A 21,531-nucleotide genomic window follows, 5' to 3' on the forward strand; every position below is an offset into this window, starting at 1 on the left:
AAGATGTGGTACGACAGGGAGATTCATGTTTGATATTCCACATAGACTAGCAGAACCTGGGGACCCTTGTCTGCACACTATACAAAACAGTCTTGCAGGTTATGCCAAGATACCCACATGTGATCACATCCTGTCTGCTGTGAGATGAAGGCAAACAGCCATCCAGCACTGCCTTATGACAACCTTATGCTGGTTGTGTACCAGATTCAACTCAGTGTTTTGTAATACCTTTTCAGCTCCTTCAGCTCTTAAGATAGTATGAGTGATTAGGAGTTGGCATCTGAACCTTACAGTTCAGTTAGCATGGAAATTTTATAGTTTGTGTAGTTATTTTTATAACAGAGGCCAAATCAGTTCCGTTCAAGCACCTCAGCCTAAAGCAGTTCTTACACAAAATATAATGTTTGCTGACATCAGAAACAATTAACACATTTGCTGGCACGGCTTGAGCAGAATTATTATAATTCCAGTGAAAAATTTAACATACCTAGGGCGACTGCTTAATATCTCAGCTGCTTTTAGAAAGTGAGATAATGCTATGTGCATTCGCACTCTAGGCAAGCGTCTTGTAAACAGCCTAAATGTGAATTTGAATAAGTTGGAATATAGACTAAATGTGTAACACTTCTATTTTTAGATGACAGCATTTGGAGCATTCCTCCATAAAGGGTCCTTCTGCAGGAATTACTTTAATTTGCTGGATTTGCTGGTTGTGGGTGTTTCTCTGGTATCATTTGGTATTCAGTAAGTACCATGCTTGTAATGTGAATGATTTATTTTTTGCTTTGGGGTTTTATACTGAAATCAGTTTCAGCTCCTTTTTGTTTCCCCCATTGCGTGTGGGTGTGCAGTATCAGAATGCAGGGTTGGGTCTGGCAATAGGTACTGTTAAAAAGCAGTGTGTTGTAACTCATTACTAATACAGATTGGAAACAAACTACTGCTTCCAGCTATTGCCGAGAGAACAAGGAAGAGCACTGTGACACTGGGTAGAATAGCAAGTACTTCCTAGAGCCTCAGGCGGTTTAGCTACCCCATTTTCTTCTATTGCCAGATCTACCATCTTATTCCTTGAGCTTGCTCTTTCAGCATTGCGCTGCTGGAGTGTACAACTTAGCAGTAGTTGAAGGGGACAGGAGATGTACCTTAATCAGGACTACGAGTGGTAGTGAAGAGATTTTTCTTTTGGTGTTTGGATCAGGCTAAACATTAAAAAAAGAGTCCGAAGGTGCTTATTGATTCACTGAGCAGTTGTGTCTCATTTAAAATCATCTATTAAACCCTTGGTAGCTTGGAAGGGCTGAGTGTCAGCTTCCCTCTTTGTATTGTGCTTGTGCTAGAATAGCCTACTACACAAGCTTTCAGTTTCACAATATGTTATTTAAAAGGCTGTCTGCTATTGTTTCCAGCTTAAACAGGATGAGAGTCATTTGAAATCTTTTAATCTCTATCTGCTAATTCCCAAATTAATCGAGACATCAGCATAATTCTTACGGTGTTTATGAGATTAGCAATATTAGAACATTGTATCAAAGGATCAATATAAGAAATACTTTTAAAACTTTCTATATGTATATATCTTGGGACTTCATGAAAAAGGAAGTTGCAAGAACATTATTACTCTTAGTAATAAAAAATGGTTTCCTTAAAAGTAACAGAGCTACTTCTTTTTCCCCCTAGATCAAGTGCTATCTCAGTTGTGAAGATCCTCAGAGTTTTAAGAGTCCTGAGGCCTCTAAGGGCAATAAACAGAGCAAAAGGACTTAAGGTGATATTTTTCAAATGACATTTCTGTTGGCCTGATTCTCTAGTCCTGTGCAAAAAAAAATGCTTTAAGTAGTTCACAGGGCAAGCCACAAACTAATTTCTGGTTCTTAACATACTGGGCTGAGTTCTGCCCAGTTGAGGCAGGTTTTATGTGGAAGAACACCAGCCTCAGGAGAACAGATTTTGACCATAATACTTGCTGTAAAACCAGCATGTCAGAGCAGTATTTTAATTGGCTTTCCACAGTGCTTAGGTAATTTTTAGTCAGTTGATGTCAGTGGGTTTGTGTCAACTGATTTACAGATGAATTTAGAGGAGAATCTTAGTTGTGGCAGTAGAGTATAATACTGACAGCACAGAAATCGTAATTAAAATATTATCTGAGACAAAATGGACTTTTACAGTGTATATTCCATGATGCTAAACAACAAAATGTATTAAAATAGGTATTTTTTTCTTTCTTTCCAGCATGTTGTTCAATGTGTCTTTGTGGCTATTAGAACTATTGGTAATATCATGATAGTTACAACTCTGCTGCAGTTTATGTTCGCTTGTATTGGAGTGCAGCTGTTCAAGGTAAGTAGACCTCTTCAGAACACTGCGTCAAGGAAAGTGAAGCTGAGTTGAGCTTGCTGCTGAAACTGGGTTGGTTCCCATTGAACCAGTTGTAGTATAAATGCTTTAATTTTGCACGTCCTGCATTTTGACATTTCCTTTTGTTTTATATATATAGGGAAAATTCTACAGATGCACTGATGAGGCAAAACAGAATCCAGAGGAATGCCGGTGAGAACATCTTTGACCTAAGAATGTCACATTATATTCTGAAAAATTTGAACTCTGTTAGGTATGGTCAGGGATGTGTCAAGACATTTAGGCTGATGTCAATTGGAATTACCACCTTAAATCCACCAAAAGCACAGGGTAGCAAGGGAATGAACTAAGCTTATGGAGGGAGTGAAAGAAACTCTTTTGAATAGGGCACCGGGTACCACTGCAGCTAATTCAGTATTTCACTAATGAGAGTTTGTATCTTTCCCACAGAGGGATTTACATCGTTTATAAAGATGGAGATGTTGATAATCCAATGGTCAAAGAGAGGGTCTGGCAAAATAGCGACTTCAACTTTGATAATGTTCTGTCTGCTATGATGGCCCTTTTTACAGTGTCCACTTTTGAAGGCTGGCCAGCGTGAGTCGATTCTTCATGTTTTCAGTGTGGTTAAGGTGGCTGATTTTTCCAGAAGAGTTGTCTATCATCTGCCAGATGGTTTTGCACAACAAAGTAGCCTTTGGGGATGATGTGAAAACTTGCTAATGGAGGGAGGAATAACCCCCTTGCTGTCCTCCTGACTGCACTTTTACTTCATTTCTTCGCTGACTTCTATCTATAAAGGCCAAACTTCTCATAAATTATATATTGCTGCACTTTAATCAACACTAATATGAAAATATGTAGGCCTTTGTGTAAAACTTGTACTAAAAAAATCAGGGAATTGTGCATGGCACAGAGAAACCCAGGAAGAGCGAACTGAAACGTATTTCCCTCGATGAGAAGTCTTGAAGAATAGCTTTATATGATGGGGGTGGGGGAGGAAATATAACCTTAATCATTGCCATGATTCTTTTGGAAAAAAAACATTTACCATGGTGTGGTGCAATTCTTATGAGAATATCAGTAACGAGGAAAAGATGGCAGTAAACAGCAGACTCTTTCTGAAACCTGTCCTCTGAGTCTGCAGTTTTTAATTTTTGTTTGGCTGGGTTTGGGGTTTTTTGTTTGTTTGTCATTTTAATGCTAATAAAGATAAAATTTGTGTTTGTTTTTCAGGCTGCTGTACAAAGCCATTGATTCAAATGGCGAGAATGTAGGACCTGTATACAACTATAGAGTGGAGATCTCCATTTTTTTCATCATCTATATCATCATCATTGCTTTCTTCATGATGAACATATTTGTTGGTTTTGTGATAGTTACATTCCAAGAACAGGGAGAACAAGAGTATAAGAACTGTGAGCTGGACAAAAATCAGGTTAAACAATGAACTCCTAACTTTTGAAAGTACCCTTTTTATGTGTTTACGCATGATGGGTTTCCTTTCTGCTTTGGGTCAGAAGAGGGCACCAAACACGTTAGCGAAAAAACAGAGGTAGTAAATCCTACCAACCTGTATTCAGGTCATTTTATGCTTTCTTCTGTAAGCCCAACGTACCGATATTTGTGTCGTGAAAGGTGTTAACATTAAGATTGTTACCTTCTTAGTGTCTCGCCTGTTGGTGTCGCTTGAAGGAGAATTAAGCACTTGGCAGCTTTTCTGTAAGCAGAGTTAGAAATTCACAGAGGCTCTTCAGATTCAGTTTCTAAAACTCCGTTCCTTTTTTACTGTTTATTCGTTTGGCTGTGAAACTCATCAGTCATTAGCTGTGATTTTCGAGGTACCCTTGTCCAACTGTAGCACACTTCATTTAAACGAAATTAAGCGTGAAACTTGAGTTCTGCGTTTTGCGTCCCGCCAGTCAGATTTTGTAGGCGTTCTTCAAAAGACAGCCTACAGGAAGATTTGAGGCGCTGATAGAGCAGGAGATAAATCCCTAATGGTCCTGAGTAAGTGACATGACTTCGCTGAGCAGTTTAACAGAACTATTAGGAATAACACTTCCTCGGAATTTATTTTGCAGGCTCCTGGATTTTATGTGGTGCAGTTAGATTGGTGGCTGAACATTTAAAGACAAAGTGTAATTTAGAGATGAATTAGCAGTCATACAATATACATACACACACAGTCTATGGCATACTACTGTTTACTGCTATGTTGTACAAAGGGAAACTCTTCAGAATTTCCATGAGCATTATCTGGTGGTTTTTTCCTACATGTGGCTGTGTATGTGATTAGATACAGTTGCAAGTAACCAAATGATGATTGGTAAACTACTTAATTACTTCATTGTCACTTAAATAGCCCTACCTCATAAATAATAAACCTTAATAAAATCCTACAAGAAAAAAAAGATGCCTACATCTAATAGATAGACTTGCCTGTATTTAAGACATATTTAACAGTTTACTCTTGCTCATTGTATTTCCAGCTGATTAATTTTTAGGTACAGCCTGACACTTTCAATATGTTTGCTTTTACAGCGTCAGTGTGTGGAATATGCCTTGAAGGCACGTCCTCTTCGTAGATATATTCCCAAAAATCCTTACCAGTACAAGTTCTGGTATGTGGTGAATTCTACAGGATTTGAATACATCATGTTTGTCCTCATCATGCTGAACACGCTTTGCTTGGCTATGCAGGTATGAAAAACAGGAGCTCTTTGAAGCTATTAGCATAAAGGTCCCTTCCACTGCAAACAGTTCTGTGAAAGTGTCCCTATCCATGGCAGGAGGTTGGAACTAGATGATCTTTATCCTTTCCAACCCAAACCATTCTATGATATTTATCCATATCTTCTTCATAAGTTAAAAAACTTTATGCGTGGAGTAACTCTTGTATTGTATGTTAATGCACACCTGACACATATGAGCTGTATATCTATAGGTACACCCCTGTGTGTATTTTCACGTGGTTTAACTTTTTTTACATTATGCATGCAGTTCTTCACCACCTACTTCTCCTGCATCTCCTGTCTGCTTTTCTGAGGTGTAGTTTTCTTTATTTCCCTAAGAAAAAGAGTAATTCACATTCAGTTTACATATCATTCTACTGTTTTCAGTAAGCTTGCAAACACTATATGCTCTTACAGATATCACTCCTGGACAATGTATGCTTTTCTGTGACTAACATACTGCAAGCTTTCTAAGCAGGTGTGATGCAATGTTGTATAATTTTAAAACCTAGCATATAAAACTTAGGAAATTGCAGTTGTCTAATGCTCCCTTTTTGAAGTGGGACAGTTTTCCTTTTAAAACCACCACTCCTGATGTTCCTTTAGGACACAGAGAAATGACAGTTGTGTTCTACTCAGTGCCTAAACAAATAATAGATTTAAAGAACTCCATTTTTGACCAAAGGCATTCAACCAGTCATGTATTTATATAGGTGTACATCACAGATACTGCTGGAAAACGTGTTCTTGTCAGCTTTGTCTGAGGCTGCCTTACTTTCCCTTAGTGTTCTAAAGTCTTTAGTTTAAAAAGTATTATATTTTTCATTCACAGCACTATGGACAGTCTAAGCTCTTCAATGATGCCATGGACATTATGAATATGGTTTTCACAGGAGTGTTCACTGTTGAAATGGTTTTGAAACTGATTGCATTCAAACCCAAGGTAAGTTTTAGATATGACTTAATTAGGTCATCATCACAGGAATTAAGTATAACGTAAGTTTCGCACTAGCTATGTATAACTCAAAGAACAAAAGGAACCTACATTTTCTGCACTTCTGCATCAGTGAATCATAGTAGAAATGGGAGATTGACAATATGTCTAGGAAATTAAATGCAGATATGAGAAATATTGTAAGGCGATTGATGAGATCTGGAATATTAAGAGATAGTGAAAATGTCTTTTTATAAATCAGATTTCCTATTGCAAGCATTACCACTTCTCCAGTTCATGGTACTTCACTCATAACTTTGCACTAAGTTATTCTCGAGTACCTTTATGTTATATTTAGTCTTGAAAAGTGCAAAATTCTTTATGAAATGTAGCCAGGTAGTACAAACATACACGTAAATAATCTGTGTATTCAGTGGTTGGTTTAGATGTTTGTATTTACTGTTGCACAATACTTGGTGGAGAGCCTCAGAGTGAATAGCTGATTCCTTGCCTTAAAGGGACACTGTCAAAATTAATAATACAGGCACATTTTCAAAGGTAGATTTGCAAGGGAAACTGACTATGGTTGCTTACTGAAAAAAAAAAGGATGAAAATCAGACTGTGACAGTTAGTGCAGCCTTTTTGTTCTGTTCTCATACTGCATTTATGACAGTGCAAAGGTTACTAACGAAAGGCTAAACTGAATTTTGTTTTCAGTCCAATGAAATCAATGTTTATTCTGGGTTTATGTCTATGTAAATAAGTAAAATGTTGTCACTCAGGGTACATGGAATTTGAAAAAAGCCAGGCATGCAATTTGAAGTTTACTGGTCTCACCGTTTAAGGATGGTGTTTTTCATTGTCCATTGCCCTTCTTTTAAAGTAATCAGGATATCTGCATCTGTAATTAGTTGTGAACTGTGCCCTTTCTTGGTGTTAAGTAGTGACCTGGATGACTGTAGGCTGTGTGGGCAATCTCATTCTTGCTTTAAACAAGCCAGCTCTCATACAGCAACACAGTCACAGCTGCCCAGAGCTCATTGTGAAGCAGATGTAGGACTGCTTCCAGCTTCTCAAAAGTAGTTATTCAGCTTGCATTTAGCCGTAAGCTTGGCTGTGCAGCCTGAGCTACTTGATGTAAAGCTAGCTTGTGTTTGCCTGCAGAAACAAACAAATCATACATCACTTGAGGTCTGGTGTTGAGATGTGAAGTGTGGAGTTCTGGGTGAATGCTTGCCCACTCTCCCGTAGTCTCGCTCTGCACTGTCCAGTCCATTGTACATTTCTAATGAATTTATATGTATTTTTGTGTCACCTATCTTATTTAAATGCTAAGAATTTCACCTTAAAAATAACACAATGTGAGGCCCCAGAGGAGATAGGTCAGATGTGTGGACCGCAGTGTCATGAGTATGCTGGTTGTGTTTCCTGATTTGTATTTCCTGTTCTCTATTCTTGTTTCACACTGAAATTTCAGAAGATTTTGCTGCGTTTTATCATCTGATCTTTGAAAGAAGATTGTGAATCCTTGTGTGGTTCTCCATGCACCAGTGACTGTAGTCAGAAATAGCAGCTGAACCAAAATACAGTGGTCTCTGATCATAAGTGTATCAAACACAGTGCTGCATTTGTTTTATGGACTTCCTCCTCATTATCAAATGCAATGTCTTAATACTGGTCTCTAAGACTTAGTTAAATCTGCAACATGCTTTCTGAGTGGGAAGTGTTAATGTTAAGGTCTTTCTGTGAGAGATCCCTGGATCTGAACCCTGACAGTTTGAAGGGCAGAGCCTGTCAGGGGAAGGTCCTCATTTCCTGAATTTTGTTCTGCTATGGATGCAGAACACCTTCAACTTGGTAATTAGCAAGGCAGAGTTAGAATATCATTTGGCACGGGTTGATTAGCAGGAAGGGAAAGGAGTTAAATGTCTTTAAGATTATTTCTGTTATTCTTTGAAGACTGCAATTTTTTAAGATGCCAGATACTCCATTACAAAACACACTGCCAACCAGTATTATTTAGCTCACCAATAACTGCAGATCAGCTTTTTCAGTAATCAAAAATTTATACTAGATGCATGCTTATAACAACACGAATTGCTTTAATTAAGATTTAATCATAAAGGAATAATCTGAAACCCAGCTTAATGTTTTGCTTAAGGGTCAGTGAGGAAAGACTCATTCATTTCCTCTGGTGCTGATGGTTTTTTCAGTCTAATCTGGCAGAATGGGTAGTTTTATTAATTTTGTACATTTAAAGTATTGTTTTAGAGACGATAAAACCATCACATAAAAACTCCATTGCTCTGTGACAATAAGATACAACCAATAGATAAAAGACAACAGATAATTATGACAATAGATAAAACCATTAGTCTTGATCTCATCTGCTTGACAGTGTCCCCTTAATAGGTTGGCAAAAATCCTGTGAGAACTGATCTTTCGATTTCACTGCTCACGGAGTCCCTTAGGCTACTATAAATTGTTGATACTCTTACTGTGATAGTGTGTTGTTTAAAACTGAGGTACTGCAGGCAGCCTTCAAACTCTGAAAAATAAAAAACTTGGATAAGTGATAGATACTAAAGGTGATTATGAGTGTCTGGCACACTTCTTGACTGAAAAATTGGAACACAGAGTACTTTACAGAATGAGGTCCTAAACTTTCCAGCTGAGTACTAAAAGGACTAAAATATTTCTGTCATAGAGGTATAGAAACATATTTTGGTGTTAATTCTCTATGCCTACATATTCCCCAGGATTTGTGATTTTTACCCTTCAGCATTTCTCAATGAATCAAATTATTTTATAATGTAAGTTAAAAGGGCAGGCATTTTTTTTCTTCACATTTGCTAAAACCTGTACTTAGCCTGGTTTAGTAGAATACAAAACAAAACACAGCTATGAAATCTAAAATAATACGTCAGCCCATAATGTATGTTCAGCTTCATGACAGCTTAGCTGTTACTTAAACTTGTAATAATTTTCCATGTCGTTTTACATCAGATTTTTGTAAGAAAAAAGGAAAGATGGCTAGTAAGTGAATTGATCTTGGGTCATTGCAGTGGTGAAAACAACTTATTTGCATGATGTTTATTTGCTGTGACTTGTCCATTCCTCCCTTTTCCAAAACCATCTTTGTTTTCTCTTTAGTTTCTTGTTTTATTTGTTTATATGCTTTTGCTTTACATCTTACTTTGAACAATATTTGTCTGTACTGATGGAAAAGGTTTCATAAAATAATGTGTAAAGTATTTTAGCTGTGTTGAATCAAATTATGAGTTTGTTATTTCAGTGCCTTACAGCATGTCTAGTAAAGTAACTTTTTCTATAGTTGAAATTTATCTTTATTTGGAGACCCTTTTTGATTCCTAGTAGAGGAAGAGGGGCAGGACATCTCAGGACCGTGCTGGTTATCTGTTTGCTGATAGCATCATATATATGTACACATACACACATATTAAAATCGCTATTTTAACATCAAGAGTGATACTTCTAACACAGACAAATAAGGAATGTGAATTACTAGGAAGAACACTGAAAGTAGTTCCCCTTTGTTACTTAGCAGCTGCTAATCTCTTTGGAATTACAAATCTTAGTATCACTGCTGCTCTGGCTCAGCGTGATGTTCAGTAGAAACCTTGAGAATGGCTTCTTGTGAAGCAGTACGTGTAAGGAAGGAGCAATCAGGATTATGGCTCTCAGATGTGTTTGTTCAGGAGGCTAAATCTATCAACACTGGCTTTTGCCCCAGGATGGGAATGGAAAGAACCAATGCATATGACACAGAGTGCTGTAGTGATAGTCATACTCCCATCTATTTTCTCCTTGCAGCCTCTTCCTTGAATCAAGGAATGATTGTATAGCAATTTGTCTCGAAAGAGCAAAAAGAGAGCAGCATTAGCAGCACAATGAAACTTTGCTGACTGGTTAGCATCCATAGACTACTCTGTGGAGCTGCTGTCTTCTGTAGCAGCTCTCATAGACTTCAAGAGCAAATTCTGACGACCTCCCCCCCCCCTTCAAGTACTAGTGCACTCAGGTGTAACCTTTAAACTGTGACATTTTAACCGTTTGAAGTCTTGAGATTTTGTAGCTGACTTTGCATTTCTGTGTTAATAACACATTCAGAACTTAAACTATTCAGCTAAAACATCTTCTAGTAAACAGTGTAGTAATAAGTGCAAGTAGATACAAGGGTAGATTAGCACACTTGTAATTATAAACATTTTGTTAAAACTCAAACTCATTTTTTAGAGATTCAGTAGTGTTGGGCAAGTTATTATTTTAAAGTCAGTGACCAGGAAAGCAGAATGTGTGTGTGTACAAAACACACCTTGTGGCCTTTGTCACGTAATGCACGTTCTTCAGTCGTGGTTGGCCAATAAATAAATCTATCTGCATGTGAGAAAAAAGCAAGTCCAGTAACTTTTGCATTTCCAAATTTCTGTAGTAACCAGGGAAAATTCACATGTTGCCAAAAAATGTGCATAATCTTGTCTTCATGGAGTGCCTCCAGCAGAGTAATATATCTTGATTTGTTCCCAGTGATAGACTGATCCTGGAACCTACCTCAAGATTTCTTCTGAAATACCTTTTTGCTCAAACATGCAATTTTGATGCCAGCAGACAGCTAATTGTGACAGCACTTTGTAACCATTTGCAGCAGTGTGCCAGTAACATATATTTACACATACACATACTTCTAAAACCATCAAATGTCAGAAGGGTGACAAAGCAGCTAATGAAGAGCGTATTTCAGTTGTTGGTGTAGCTGCCTTAAAGACGTTAAGAAATTGTTCAATTTGCTAAGGTTCCTAGAACTGACCTTAGTGGTTACAGAATCAGGCCCTGTAAGCAAATGCAGTGTGAGTTCCTGTATTAAACATAGCTTGTGAATGGAAGCTTAAGTCAGTTCTCTAAAATTTATGCACAAGTCCACATTAATCTTTGTGCATAATTAACCAGTGATAAGCTTTGACCCTTTGAATATTGTTTTACCAGTCATTTAGAACTACCATGAAGTCACTAATGTTAAGGAGGTTTCAATTGGCTTGATCTTGTAGGAATATTATTAAAGGGATTTTGTCATGCTTGTTAGGGTACATAGGTCAGGATTTCTCAGCCTTGACAGAAATCCAAACCCAGTTTTGGATGATGGCTTGCTTGCCAGCATTGTGCTTCTAGGAAGCTGTATTATGCATGTGTACTGCGTGTGTCTGTCTGTGTGTGTGTCTGTACATGTATATATATAAAGTGTATATATATACACACACACATGCACATTTATGTTGCTTTTCCTTCAGTAGGCAATATTGTTTGTTTTGTTTTGTTTTCTCATTAGACCACAGGTTTTGTTTAACTAATTTCTGTTTATGCAAAACTAAACAGAAGTATGCAAATATTTGACATTTCATGTGTAATCACAAACGTTTGCACCCTGCCTGCTCTGTTCAGGGCTATTTTAGTGATGCCTGGAATACGTTTGACTCCCTCATCGTTATTGGCAGCATAGTAGACGTCGTTCTCAGTGAAGCCGATGTGAGTATACCCCAGCTTACTTTCCCCGGTCCCTACTTCTCTTTCTCTGTCTCCCCACTATTTCCATCATCTGGACAAGTCACAGATTTTGATCTGATGTTTCTAAAGTTTAAGTACAGACCAGTCATAGGTCAATTATGTTGATATGGGAAATAAATAGCCTTTTTTTTCTACCAATTTTTTTAGCTATGAGAGGGAAAGATTAGATTGTATAGTGGTACATCAGAGAAGCCTAGAGTGTTTCTGTGTTATAACACTGTCCTTTTCTTCTCTTTTCTGTTTGTGTTTCTCTCTTGCTCTCTTTCTGCTGAATGCTTGTCCTAACAGCACTATTTCACTGATGCATGGAACACTTTTGATGCCTTAATTGTTGTTGGTAGCGTCGTTGATATTGCTATAACAGAAGTTAATGTAAGTAGCAACTGTTCATGCACTAAAAAGTAATTGCTGTCATCAAGAAATACAGAAAATGTAAACTTTCTTCCCTCCAAATCCTTTTTTACAATGGAATGTTTTGTCCAGGAATCAAAGATCAAAACATTGATAGAGTTGGTTGTAAAAGCTGTTGTTATAATCTGTGTACCTGTACAGTTGCACATGCACACAGCGTAGTGAGGCAATGAGAATTATGTTTTGCTATGTCTGTACAGAAAATACTGAACAGATTTTTATATCTAAAGGAGGAATTAAGCCTCTGTTAGTACTTTACTCGAGGCCCAGTGATTTTCATAGCTTCACCAAGATAATTCAAGATTCTCAGTGGCTTATTTTAACAAATAATGATCTTTTTCCTGTGGGAGGTTTGGTTTTCAGAGTGATGTTAGTATTCATATCTTGCTATGTAGCAAAAGGGTGCAGAGAGAAAGCCTTCCCCTATCTTGAAAAATAGAATGGTTATTTTTTTCCTATTCCTTTTTCTTTGTCCCATTGTGCAGTAAATGTTTTGAAATGTTAATTACTCTAAAAGTACTTGGAAACCCTATTTTTTTTTCCATCAGAATTATGACAGATGACTGTATAGATGTTTGGACAACAGAAGGGTCTTTTTCCAATTGCCTTTTTCAATTAAGTTTGTTTTAGTCAGCTACGTGCTAGACATATTTTTTAAATTGTATTACTTAATCAAATGGTTTATTTTCAGTGGGAATATTTAATATGAATAATCTTTAAAAATGCTTCTAAATTAGTATAAATACTTTGCAGAGTTCGATAGTTAAGTTGCAGTATCCTGTGGCTGTCATTGTCATTTAACTGAAACAGGCCTTTCAGAGAAAATACATTGTAAAACTCATTTTCTGAAGTGGTTGATGTTAGGAACTGGCTTCATTGGGTCATGTTCCTCCAGTCAGCAGTAATGATAGCCTTTTCTCCATTCTGACAGTACCTTAGTTTTGGAACTGTGAATGCATATGAATGCAATAATAAAGTTGCTCGGACATAGTAGTAATTGCAGTTGAGAAAAATTATCCATTCTAGGTATTTTAGAATGAGAGGGAAAAAAGAAAATGCAAATTTCTCAAGTGAAATAAGTCTAGGAGATAGGTTTGTGCTTTCACTGAGTTGTTTAGATCCACAGACCACCTAGGAGGAGCTTGGATTTGTCAGGCTGGTCTGGTCTGAGACCATGTTTTGAGAATTTCTTTCAGCATCTCTGTGAGTGTAAGCAGCCTTGGTCCACAGTTTTTTTTCACCACCATAGCTGTGTGAGCTGTGCTTCCCCTAGAGTTTGAGAACTTCAGAATTGGGTGAATGAGGTGCTGAGCACAGTGTATCAGCAAAAGTGTGGGCCGTGGCAGAGCAGAAATGAATGGAAAAGGTTGCTGCCAAAGGGAGTACTTCTTATACCGTGCCCATGTAGGTGTCCTCTTTGAGCATGTTGGCATTGGCACAGGCAACAGCAATTAGTGCCTACAGCTGCTGTTGAGAAACAATGATGTACATAGTTTTTAATCCTCTTTGGTTCTGGTAATTTCAATAAGCATAGTAATACCTATTTTAAATGCATTTCAACCAAATATAGAAAACATTTTGTCTTTTTCTTATAAGATGGCAGCTTTATTCAAACATACACAGTTTATTAGCCTTCATTAAAGCCTTCCCTTCTTTGCAAAGCTACAGATTCTGCACTGCCATCTCAAAGAATAAACAGAATGAACTAAATGACTTCCAGAGGCCCCTTTCAACCCCCACCATTTTGTGATGCTGTGAAAATAATGTTAAGGCTGATTCACCTTAAAATGTCTTCCCAATTTTATGTTATATTTTGAGACTCTCACAACTGGCTGCTTTACTGGAAAGAGCAATGGAGGAATGGTGCAATAATGTGGGAGCATGAGGACCTTAGCCGGACCCTTATATTTTAGATCCATTTTGTTCAGTTGTCAGGGGCTGATGGATCTTTCCATCTGTGCACTTAAGGACCCTGAGCTAATGGGAGGGTCACTTGGTGCAGAATGGCATTGTCCCATTGAGACATTTCTCAAAGTGCAATTACAGTTCATGGAACAGGGTTTTCAAAAGAAGCCTCCAATGTGTTTTGGAGGTTGATTTTGTTTGGGTTGGGTTTTTGTTTGTTTTTCTGGAGAAGTTTGGATTTAGAGTTTCACCTGAAGTCTTTACAATTTACCCACTGTTTCCATTCACAGTAGTGCTGGCCCAGATGATCATAACATCTGAGAAGTGAAAAAGACCAAAACAAAACACAAGATATATTTGATTGTGAAGAGAAGGGAAAATAGCTCAAAGAGATTTCTTTGACCATAAAAGATACCCCTGTATTAACACTGTATGGAGAGGGTTAACTTTGCCCAGGGAGGTGGTGGAGTCACCGTCCCTGGAGGTGTTCAGGAAAAGACTGGATGAGGCACTTAGTGCCATGGTCTAGTTGAATGGATAGGGCCAGGTGATAGGTTGGACTGGAGGTCTTGGAGGTCTCTTCCAACCTGGTTGATTCTATGACAGCATTACTTGTAACTGATCACTATAGGGATTTCAGCTGTGAGGAACACTTTCACCTTAGTAATTCACACAGTTGTCTTGAAAACATTCTGGAGATCAAGTAGTGATCTTCAGGAAAACTACACACCACAGTCAAGAACTAGCACAGTCATTTCTTAGTTTTTCATGCGACAATCACTAGAGAATAAAGGCTCATCTTTGATGTTCTGTAATACTGCACAGCAGATATTTGTGTACTAAGTCTTGTCTGTTTCTGATCTTTCCCACTTCTGTGTGCTTTGTTTGTGCAAGTCGTGAATGTATTACATTTTCCAATATATTTCTGGGCTTAATTTCCCATTTTCAACATGAAACAGTAAATAGGAATAATAAAAATCTTCTGGGTTTGATTCTACTGAATTATTCCTCCCTTGCTGGTTTTGAGTAAATTTCTATAACAAAACAGTATTTAATTTTTTTTTTGGGGGGGGGTTGGGAATTCTGATTTGTGCCATTTGACCTGTACTTTCTACCTGACACTGATCCTGAGAAATCTACAGCTTTGCTGAGATAGTCCCAAGGCTTGATTTTTAGTGAGATTTCGAGCATGATTGAAATGGCACCTTGGAAATTCCCACTATAGAAACTTCTGAAGCTGAGCAAGCTCAGCCTTATTTGAGGGATGATCTGAAGCAGTGTAAATTGCTAGTACTGATGTAAAATCAGATAGTGTTTCAGTTGTAACTGCACAAGCACAGCCATCTTAATGTAAAAGAAGATGAATATCTAAAATAAGGTAGTTAAGATGAACTAAACATTCTTATTGGTTTGCTTATATAATTGCCTCCTATTGTGGAAACAGCTCAGCATCATGCTGATACTCTAGCTATCTACACTAATTCCAAAAGCCAGCACGTTCTAGTATATAACATGCTTTTATCTGACCCATTTCTTCCAAGGGAGTGAGTTGGGCTTTCCAGTTAGTTAGGCATCACCTTGATTTCAGTGTTAAATTGTGGAAAGTAAATGTCATCTCTTTATTTTGTTGTTCCCTTTGTTTTAAAATGTTTTATAACAATGAACATAGTGCCCTGAGGCTGATCCAGTAACCTCCTATTGATCTCTAATCCAGGAAGTTACTGTGGGTTTAATATTTTTTGTGCCTGTGGAAGTAAGTGTGTAATGTGTTCAGCAATTTACATGACTTGTCATTCCCAAGGGCTGGGTCAGTAGTAAGCTCCAGAAATGAAGCACCTCAGAGCAACATAGATTATGACAGTACAGTATTTTCTGTGACTGGGATTTCTTTATATATTCTGTAATTTAATATCCCTTCCTTTAACCAGTTCCTTTTATGAGTCTAATTGGTTTTTGTGTTCATTTTGTTTTTAGAAATGTTGAGAGGCAAGTATATATAATTAAATACATATATATGATGTAGCAATAATGATAGTTAAAAAACAAACAAAAACCCCATTACTAAAACCTATATATTTACTTTTGGGTGTTGTAACCTTGTTTTCAACAAGTTTCACATGGCACACATCTTATGTGGTCATCAAAATGGTTACTTTTCCACTCAAACAGCAGAGTGGTGACATGAGTTGTGGTCGGTCCATTCTGGGAGATAGACTTACAGAACTTAAGACCATGAGAGATAAATTGAAAATAAATTAGGAAGAAAATGGTAAATTCTTAAATGGAAATAACAGTCAAGTCAGCTCAGAAACCATTTGGATGACCAGCCCTGGGTGACTTGGATGCATGTTCACATTGTTACAGTAGTAATTACAAAGATTTTAATTCACATATTGAAGTTTCTTTTAGCATTTTTTGGCTGCCAAAATGTTGAGAAAATAATGAGCAATTCACTTTCCTCTTGTGCAGACGTTTAGCCCTGTGGGCTTGATTTTATGCCTGAAATTAAATAAAATTCAGGTTCTTAGCTGAAACAGTGCTTAAAGACAGAGCATTAATATTGTCCTCTTGAGCCCCACAGGAAAATTTGTCTGTCTTGAATCACCACTGTACACACCTGTGGCTTATTCAGTGCTCACACTACCGTAACGACTAACAGTGGGGAGTAACAATGTCGTACATCAAAGAAGCCTGTCGCAAGCCCAGAACTGTGTATTCTGTTGTATGGCAAAAAGAAGCCCCATTAGTAGCATTTCAGCACTAAGCAGTGCATAATGTTGACTTGTGAATGGTGGGATGCTATTTGCTTTGCTAGACTGCTAGTGGAATATGTGCTGGGAGGACTAGTGACTATTTTTACATAGCTACTCCCCCACTTAACTGGTGGGACAGTGATGTTGCTTGTGTGGAGGAGTGGATTGAAAACCTCACATCCACCTCATGTAAGAATTCTGGATTCCATTGTAGAACCAAAGGGCTGCAGTTCAGTTTGAATCCCACTTTACGCATCAGCATCCTATGTCAGAACTTAGATTTTCTTGCTAGTAACTGGTGTTTTTTGAATACTGGTAATGCATTTTGTAGACTTTTACAAGTGTATCTCTTTATGCTGAAGAATGGGTCAGAAAAATACACTCTCGTATGGCTTTGCTTTCATCAGTATGAAGTCATGTTGCAACAGGAAACCTACACCGAGTTGCAGCATTCAGTTTGGAAATAGAAGTACACCTTGGAGCTGCTTTCACAGAAGTGCTAATATTTTAGTTACTTAAGTGCACAACTGAATATTAGTCATAATAATAATACCCTATGCCACCAAGATCTTAGTTATGAACTTAGTTTGAAATACATCTTTTACAAGGGAAAAGGTGATCTAAATTATGTACGTGGGCATTTGGTTCTGGTCGATCAAGGAATTCTATTAAGGAAATTACTTGTTAGTACATTTGAATCCCATTAATCATTCTTGGAACAAATTGTATATGTATGCACACACACATAGAGGCACGTACACTTTACTTTGGATACTTCAGCAACCTCAGTGCTTTCCTGTACGTGTTACTGTTGACATATATATTTGTCATTCAGATATTGCCTTCTGTATTTGTAATAATGACTACATCATCATTATGTGTTCAATTCTTTGGCCATACTCTCATATTCTTTGGCACAATCTGTTACAAAAAAGGCAGCATTTGACCATCACTGTGTACTAACACCCACTGGTTTTCACTGTGTTTATTTTCTCTTAAACACACAAGGAGTTTGCTTCCAATGCAAGATGCTATCTGTTTCACACTGTTCACAGTTTTGACACTGGTACTATTTTCAGTTAGGATGTTTATTTTGAACTTTTGTTGCAACATGAAGAGTGAAGTGTAATGAGGAGCTTTTGTTTAGGAAATGTGCTGGTTTTTTCTAAGCAGTTAGAAATACTTGGCTGAAATAGGTCACAGGTAGCAAACATTTTAATCAGTGGGTCACAGAGTTTGCTTTATTGTTGGCTAGTCTTTCTTGAGAGTTGGGTTTATTTGGGGAAGAGAGCTGCTGAGTTACTCTCTGATTAAGAAAAAAGAAAAGCCCTATGTTCCTGCCTATTCAGTGTATTTAGGAATTGGCTTAAAATGGCATCATTATGAAGTGCAGTGACAGCAGAAGCTGTTCATTTGTTCTAGATGTGCCCTTTATCAGACTGCTAGCTGTGATCCCAGAAAGACATCTGTTGTCTTAAGAATCCCATAGTCCCACATGGGACAAAAAAATCATAATGACAAGCCAGTGCCCAAGGAGTTGGGACATGAGTAGCATTGGTGGAAGGTCAGAGGAAAGAGCCTGCAGGTTGTAGGTAGATTTCCTGATCACATTAATTAGTCTCATTTCATTCTTGTCAACAACCATCATCCAAAGAGACACTCTCTGCTCTGCTTCCCTCCCCTTGTCAAGTCTATTCCAATACCTTACCTACATATACAGAATGTGCCATACATCATGTGTATGTGTCAAGTAATGAAGTTGCAAATAAGATGATGTTTAGTAGACTATGTTTTGTTGTCTTCTGTAGGAAGCAGACATCATCTGTTACTATCACTCTGTGTGTTATTGTTGCTGAAAATTGTCGTATCTTTACCTTAGTTTCCCAGATCTTAGTATGACTTCATGAGCATTTATGTTACAAATAAGTATGAACAGTATTTAATTTGCTGTGCAGAACTGTATTAGGTTCATCATAATAATATAAACCAAGCTGCTCCATTATGAGAGGGAAAGGTGAAGGAAGGTTAAAAAATTAGATACACACACTTTAAAATATGAGTACCCAAAAGAGTCATGGGCAGGAGTTGATAATTTTGTAGAATTCACTTTCTGTGCACAGGGTATTTTCCTTTTTTGTTCCTGGCCTACTCTTTCCAGTGTGCATGATCTCTTGCATATGCCATCCTAACACCTCTCAGCAGCAGCAAGTCAGCCATCAGAAGCAGGCAGTTTGTGCTCCATTGTCCGAAGAAGCTGAGGGGGGGATTGTGCACTACATAGTGCAGGGCAAACACAAACACATTCAGATAAGAAAAGTGGAGGGCTTTTACATTCATTATTTCAATGCACCTGCACTGGAACTGCTCACATAGTTTTAGTACTCTGATCTCAGACTGCCTTTTCAAGAGTGAGAATTAATTACTAAGATAATTTTATGTAGAGAAGTTTTTTTACTGATTTTTTTTTTCCTTTTGTGAGAGTTTTTTCATAGAAAATCATAATTCTTTCTTTTGGAAAGCAATTAAATAAAGATGTGTTCTTATCTATCCCATTAGATAGGACTATCCTAATTATCTTTGTATCTTATTTGGGCTCCAATCCTTTTCCTATAAAAGTTAGCAGGGGAAAAAATTTCCAAATGCAAACACCAGTATTTTACTTCATCTTTTTAGCATCAGTTTGTGATAACCCTGTAGTTCTGTCTGTTTCTGTATCTATCAAATACTTCTGTTTAATTTTTGATGATACAAAATAGTGAGTGCTAGTTATTTGCTCACTGATTAAGACAATGTTAAGCTCAGCATGAGTCAGTTACCAGAGATTAATATGAAAATTCAGGCTTTGCCTGCAGAAGGTGCAATGAAATTCTTTCTTTAAAAGTTTCTGAGAAAAAGGAACTTTCTTCTGTATCAAAAAGTTTATAGCAATGTTGGTGTGTGTGCACTAGTGGTTGATACAGGTAGACATCTCTGCAAGACTGTTTGCATGGTTTGTGATACTTTTCATTTACTATGCTTGTGATTATAAATCTTTTCCTTACTCTATATTTTGATGGGTTGATTTTAAAATGTTAAAATACGCAGAGAGTTTCTATTGCTGCAGCTGTCCTTTGTTGACAGTGTAATTTTTGTGCATTTTGTTACCTAACTTAACCTTTACTAAGCTTGGATGTTAGAGCTGATTTTACTCTGCTTACTGAGGTCTAATGAGGAGATCTGGGTTCTGGTTAACAGTAATGCATCAGTTTAGTGGTAATCCCTTAAATAGCTGTAAAACTCTCTGTTTGTCACAAAATACTGATCTCCTGACAGGCAAGTAAGGTACACATAGATGGCACACAGTTGAACAAACAGTTATTTTTACCTTGTTTTCCCCTTGTGATACCTTAATATATTTTGCCATACTGCTTATATGATATGCTGCCACTATCCTCAGCAGAATCAGCTCCTCTTTTCCTTTCCTTTTTCCTAAATTTCATCTTGGGTAACAGCAATACTGAGATTTTAGTCAGTGCATTTTTAGTCTCAGGCATTGAGAGTGGGTCTGATTCATCCACAACGTGTTGGAAGCAGCACTGAGGAGGGATCATGGTTATTGCCTCTCTATGTGACAATGATTGTTGAAAGGTGCCCCTTTAAATGGAGGGTGTTTTAGGCAAGAGAGTAAAACCCATCACTTGGATCTAACATCCATAAGCCAGTTTGTTCTCATCTTAAAAATGTTTTTAAAAAGATGCTTCCATTCAAGTTTGGAAGAAGCTGCTGGGCAGTGCACAAGCTGGTCCTTAAGCTTTACTACCTGGTTTGCTATGTGTCTGACCATTTAGGCTACCAAGATAGTTTCTTCAAGGACAGATACAGACAGAAACATCACAAAGGGAGGAGTTTCTTTTTCACAAGACATAGGGTTTGGCTCTGTGGGCAAGAAGCCTGTAGCTCCCAAGAGTTGTACAGATATGTTCCAAAGGGTAAATCAGATCCCAAAGCCCTTTCTCCATGCCTGGTCCTGTTACACAATGTCAGGTATATGAGTACTTTGTGGTTGGTCAGAGCATACAGGTGTCACCTACTCATTCACACCTCTATTGAGCATTAGCCTTTGTGGTACTCTGCCAAAAAAATTTGTCTGTCACTTTGGCAGAGTGAAAATCTGTTCATATTCAGCACTGCAAAGTCCAGTGTTCACCACTGAATTAACTCAAGCGAGTTACTTGAAAGGAGCTCAGGATGTGATATAAAACACAATTAATTGAATGTGGTTAGATTTCAGCAGTTGAGTAATAAATCTTCAAAAAGAGCACAGCAGAAAAGGGACCTTCAAAGGCTGGTGTGACCCCAAAGCTTGTTCTTGAGTTGTACTTAGGCTTACTGCTACAGTTTTGTACAACTGTAGAAGTCACTGGCTGATTTGGTTTGGTTTACAGGAGCATTTACTTTCCACTGACTCTTTTAAACACATTTTATACTAGTGGTATACTTCACTGTGAGTCAGCCAACAAGGTGTTCAGTCAGCCAACATGAAATGCTAAAGGGAAGGTTTCAAGAGAGATATAAATGTTTTGTTGAGAAAGTATATTGAGTTGAAAGGTGTTTCTTTACATGTAGAAATGAAATATGTCATCCTTTCTGTTTATGGTTAAGCTGATTTTTTGGATCACTTATTTGATTTTAATATTTAATGTTCTTAATTTTTTTAAGCCAAAGCCAACTGAAACAGTCACAACTGATGAGTCTGGGGTAAGACTAGTAAACTGGCCCCAATGGTTTTACCTCTGAGTTTCTTTTTTACCATGTCTATTTTCCACCGATTTTTTTCTGTATTTTCATAACTGTCTTACTACAAAGGTGTTA

At 37.5% G+C, this 21,531-nt stretch overlaps 1 protein-coding gene across 13 annotated transcripts in view; it reads left to right on the forward strand.

The window, feature by feature from the left end:
• Positions 1-21,531, forward strand: part of CACNA1D (calcium voltage-gated channel subunit alpha1 D) — a 178,111-nt gene that overhangs the window by 122,605 nt on the left and 33,975 nt on the right. For 6 of the 13 annotated variants that reach the window (XM_064156656.1, XM_064156668.1, XM_064156655.1 and 3 more), the window contains 11 exons: positions 638-744; positions 1,681-1,768; positions 2,236-2,343; positions 2,501-2,553; positions 2,812-2,958; positions 3,598-3,799; positions 4,906-5,064; positions 5,929-6,039; positions 11,489-11,572; positions 11,900-11,983; positions 21,379-21,417. In XM_064156656.1, coding sequence (XP_064012726.1) covers positions 638-744; positions 1,681-1,768; positions 2,236-2,343; positions 2,501-2,553; positions 2,812-2,958; positions 3,598-3,799; positions 4,906-5,064; positions 5,929-6,039; positions 11,489-11,572; positions 11,900-11,983; positions 21,379-21,417 — 1,182 coding nt within the window. The remainder of the gene's footprint in view (positions 1-637; positions 745-1,680; positions 1,769-2,235; positions 2,344-2,500; positions 2,554-2,811; positions 2,959-3,597; positions 3,800-4,905; positions 5,065-5,928; positions 6,040-11,488; positions 11,573-11,899; positions 11,984-21,378; positions 21,418-21,531) is intronic. The other 7 variants (XM_064156663.1, XM_064156659.1, XM_064156669.1 and 4 more) reach the window with 5 other exon arrangements.

Source organism: Pogoniulus pusillus, chromosome 16 (assembly GCF_015220805.1).
Source record: "Pogoniulus pusillus isolate bPogPus1 chromosome 16, bPogPus1.pri, whole genome shotgun sequence".
NCBI classification, from domain to species: Eukaryota; Metazoa; Chordata; class Aves; order Piciformes; family Lybiidae; genus Pogoniulus; species Pogoniulus pusillus.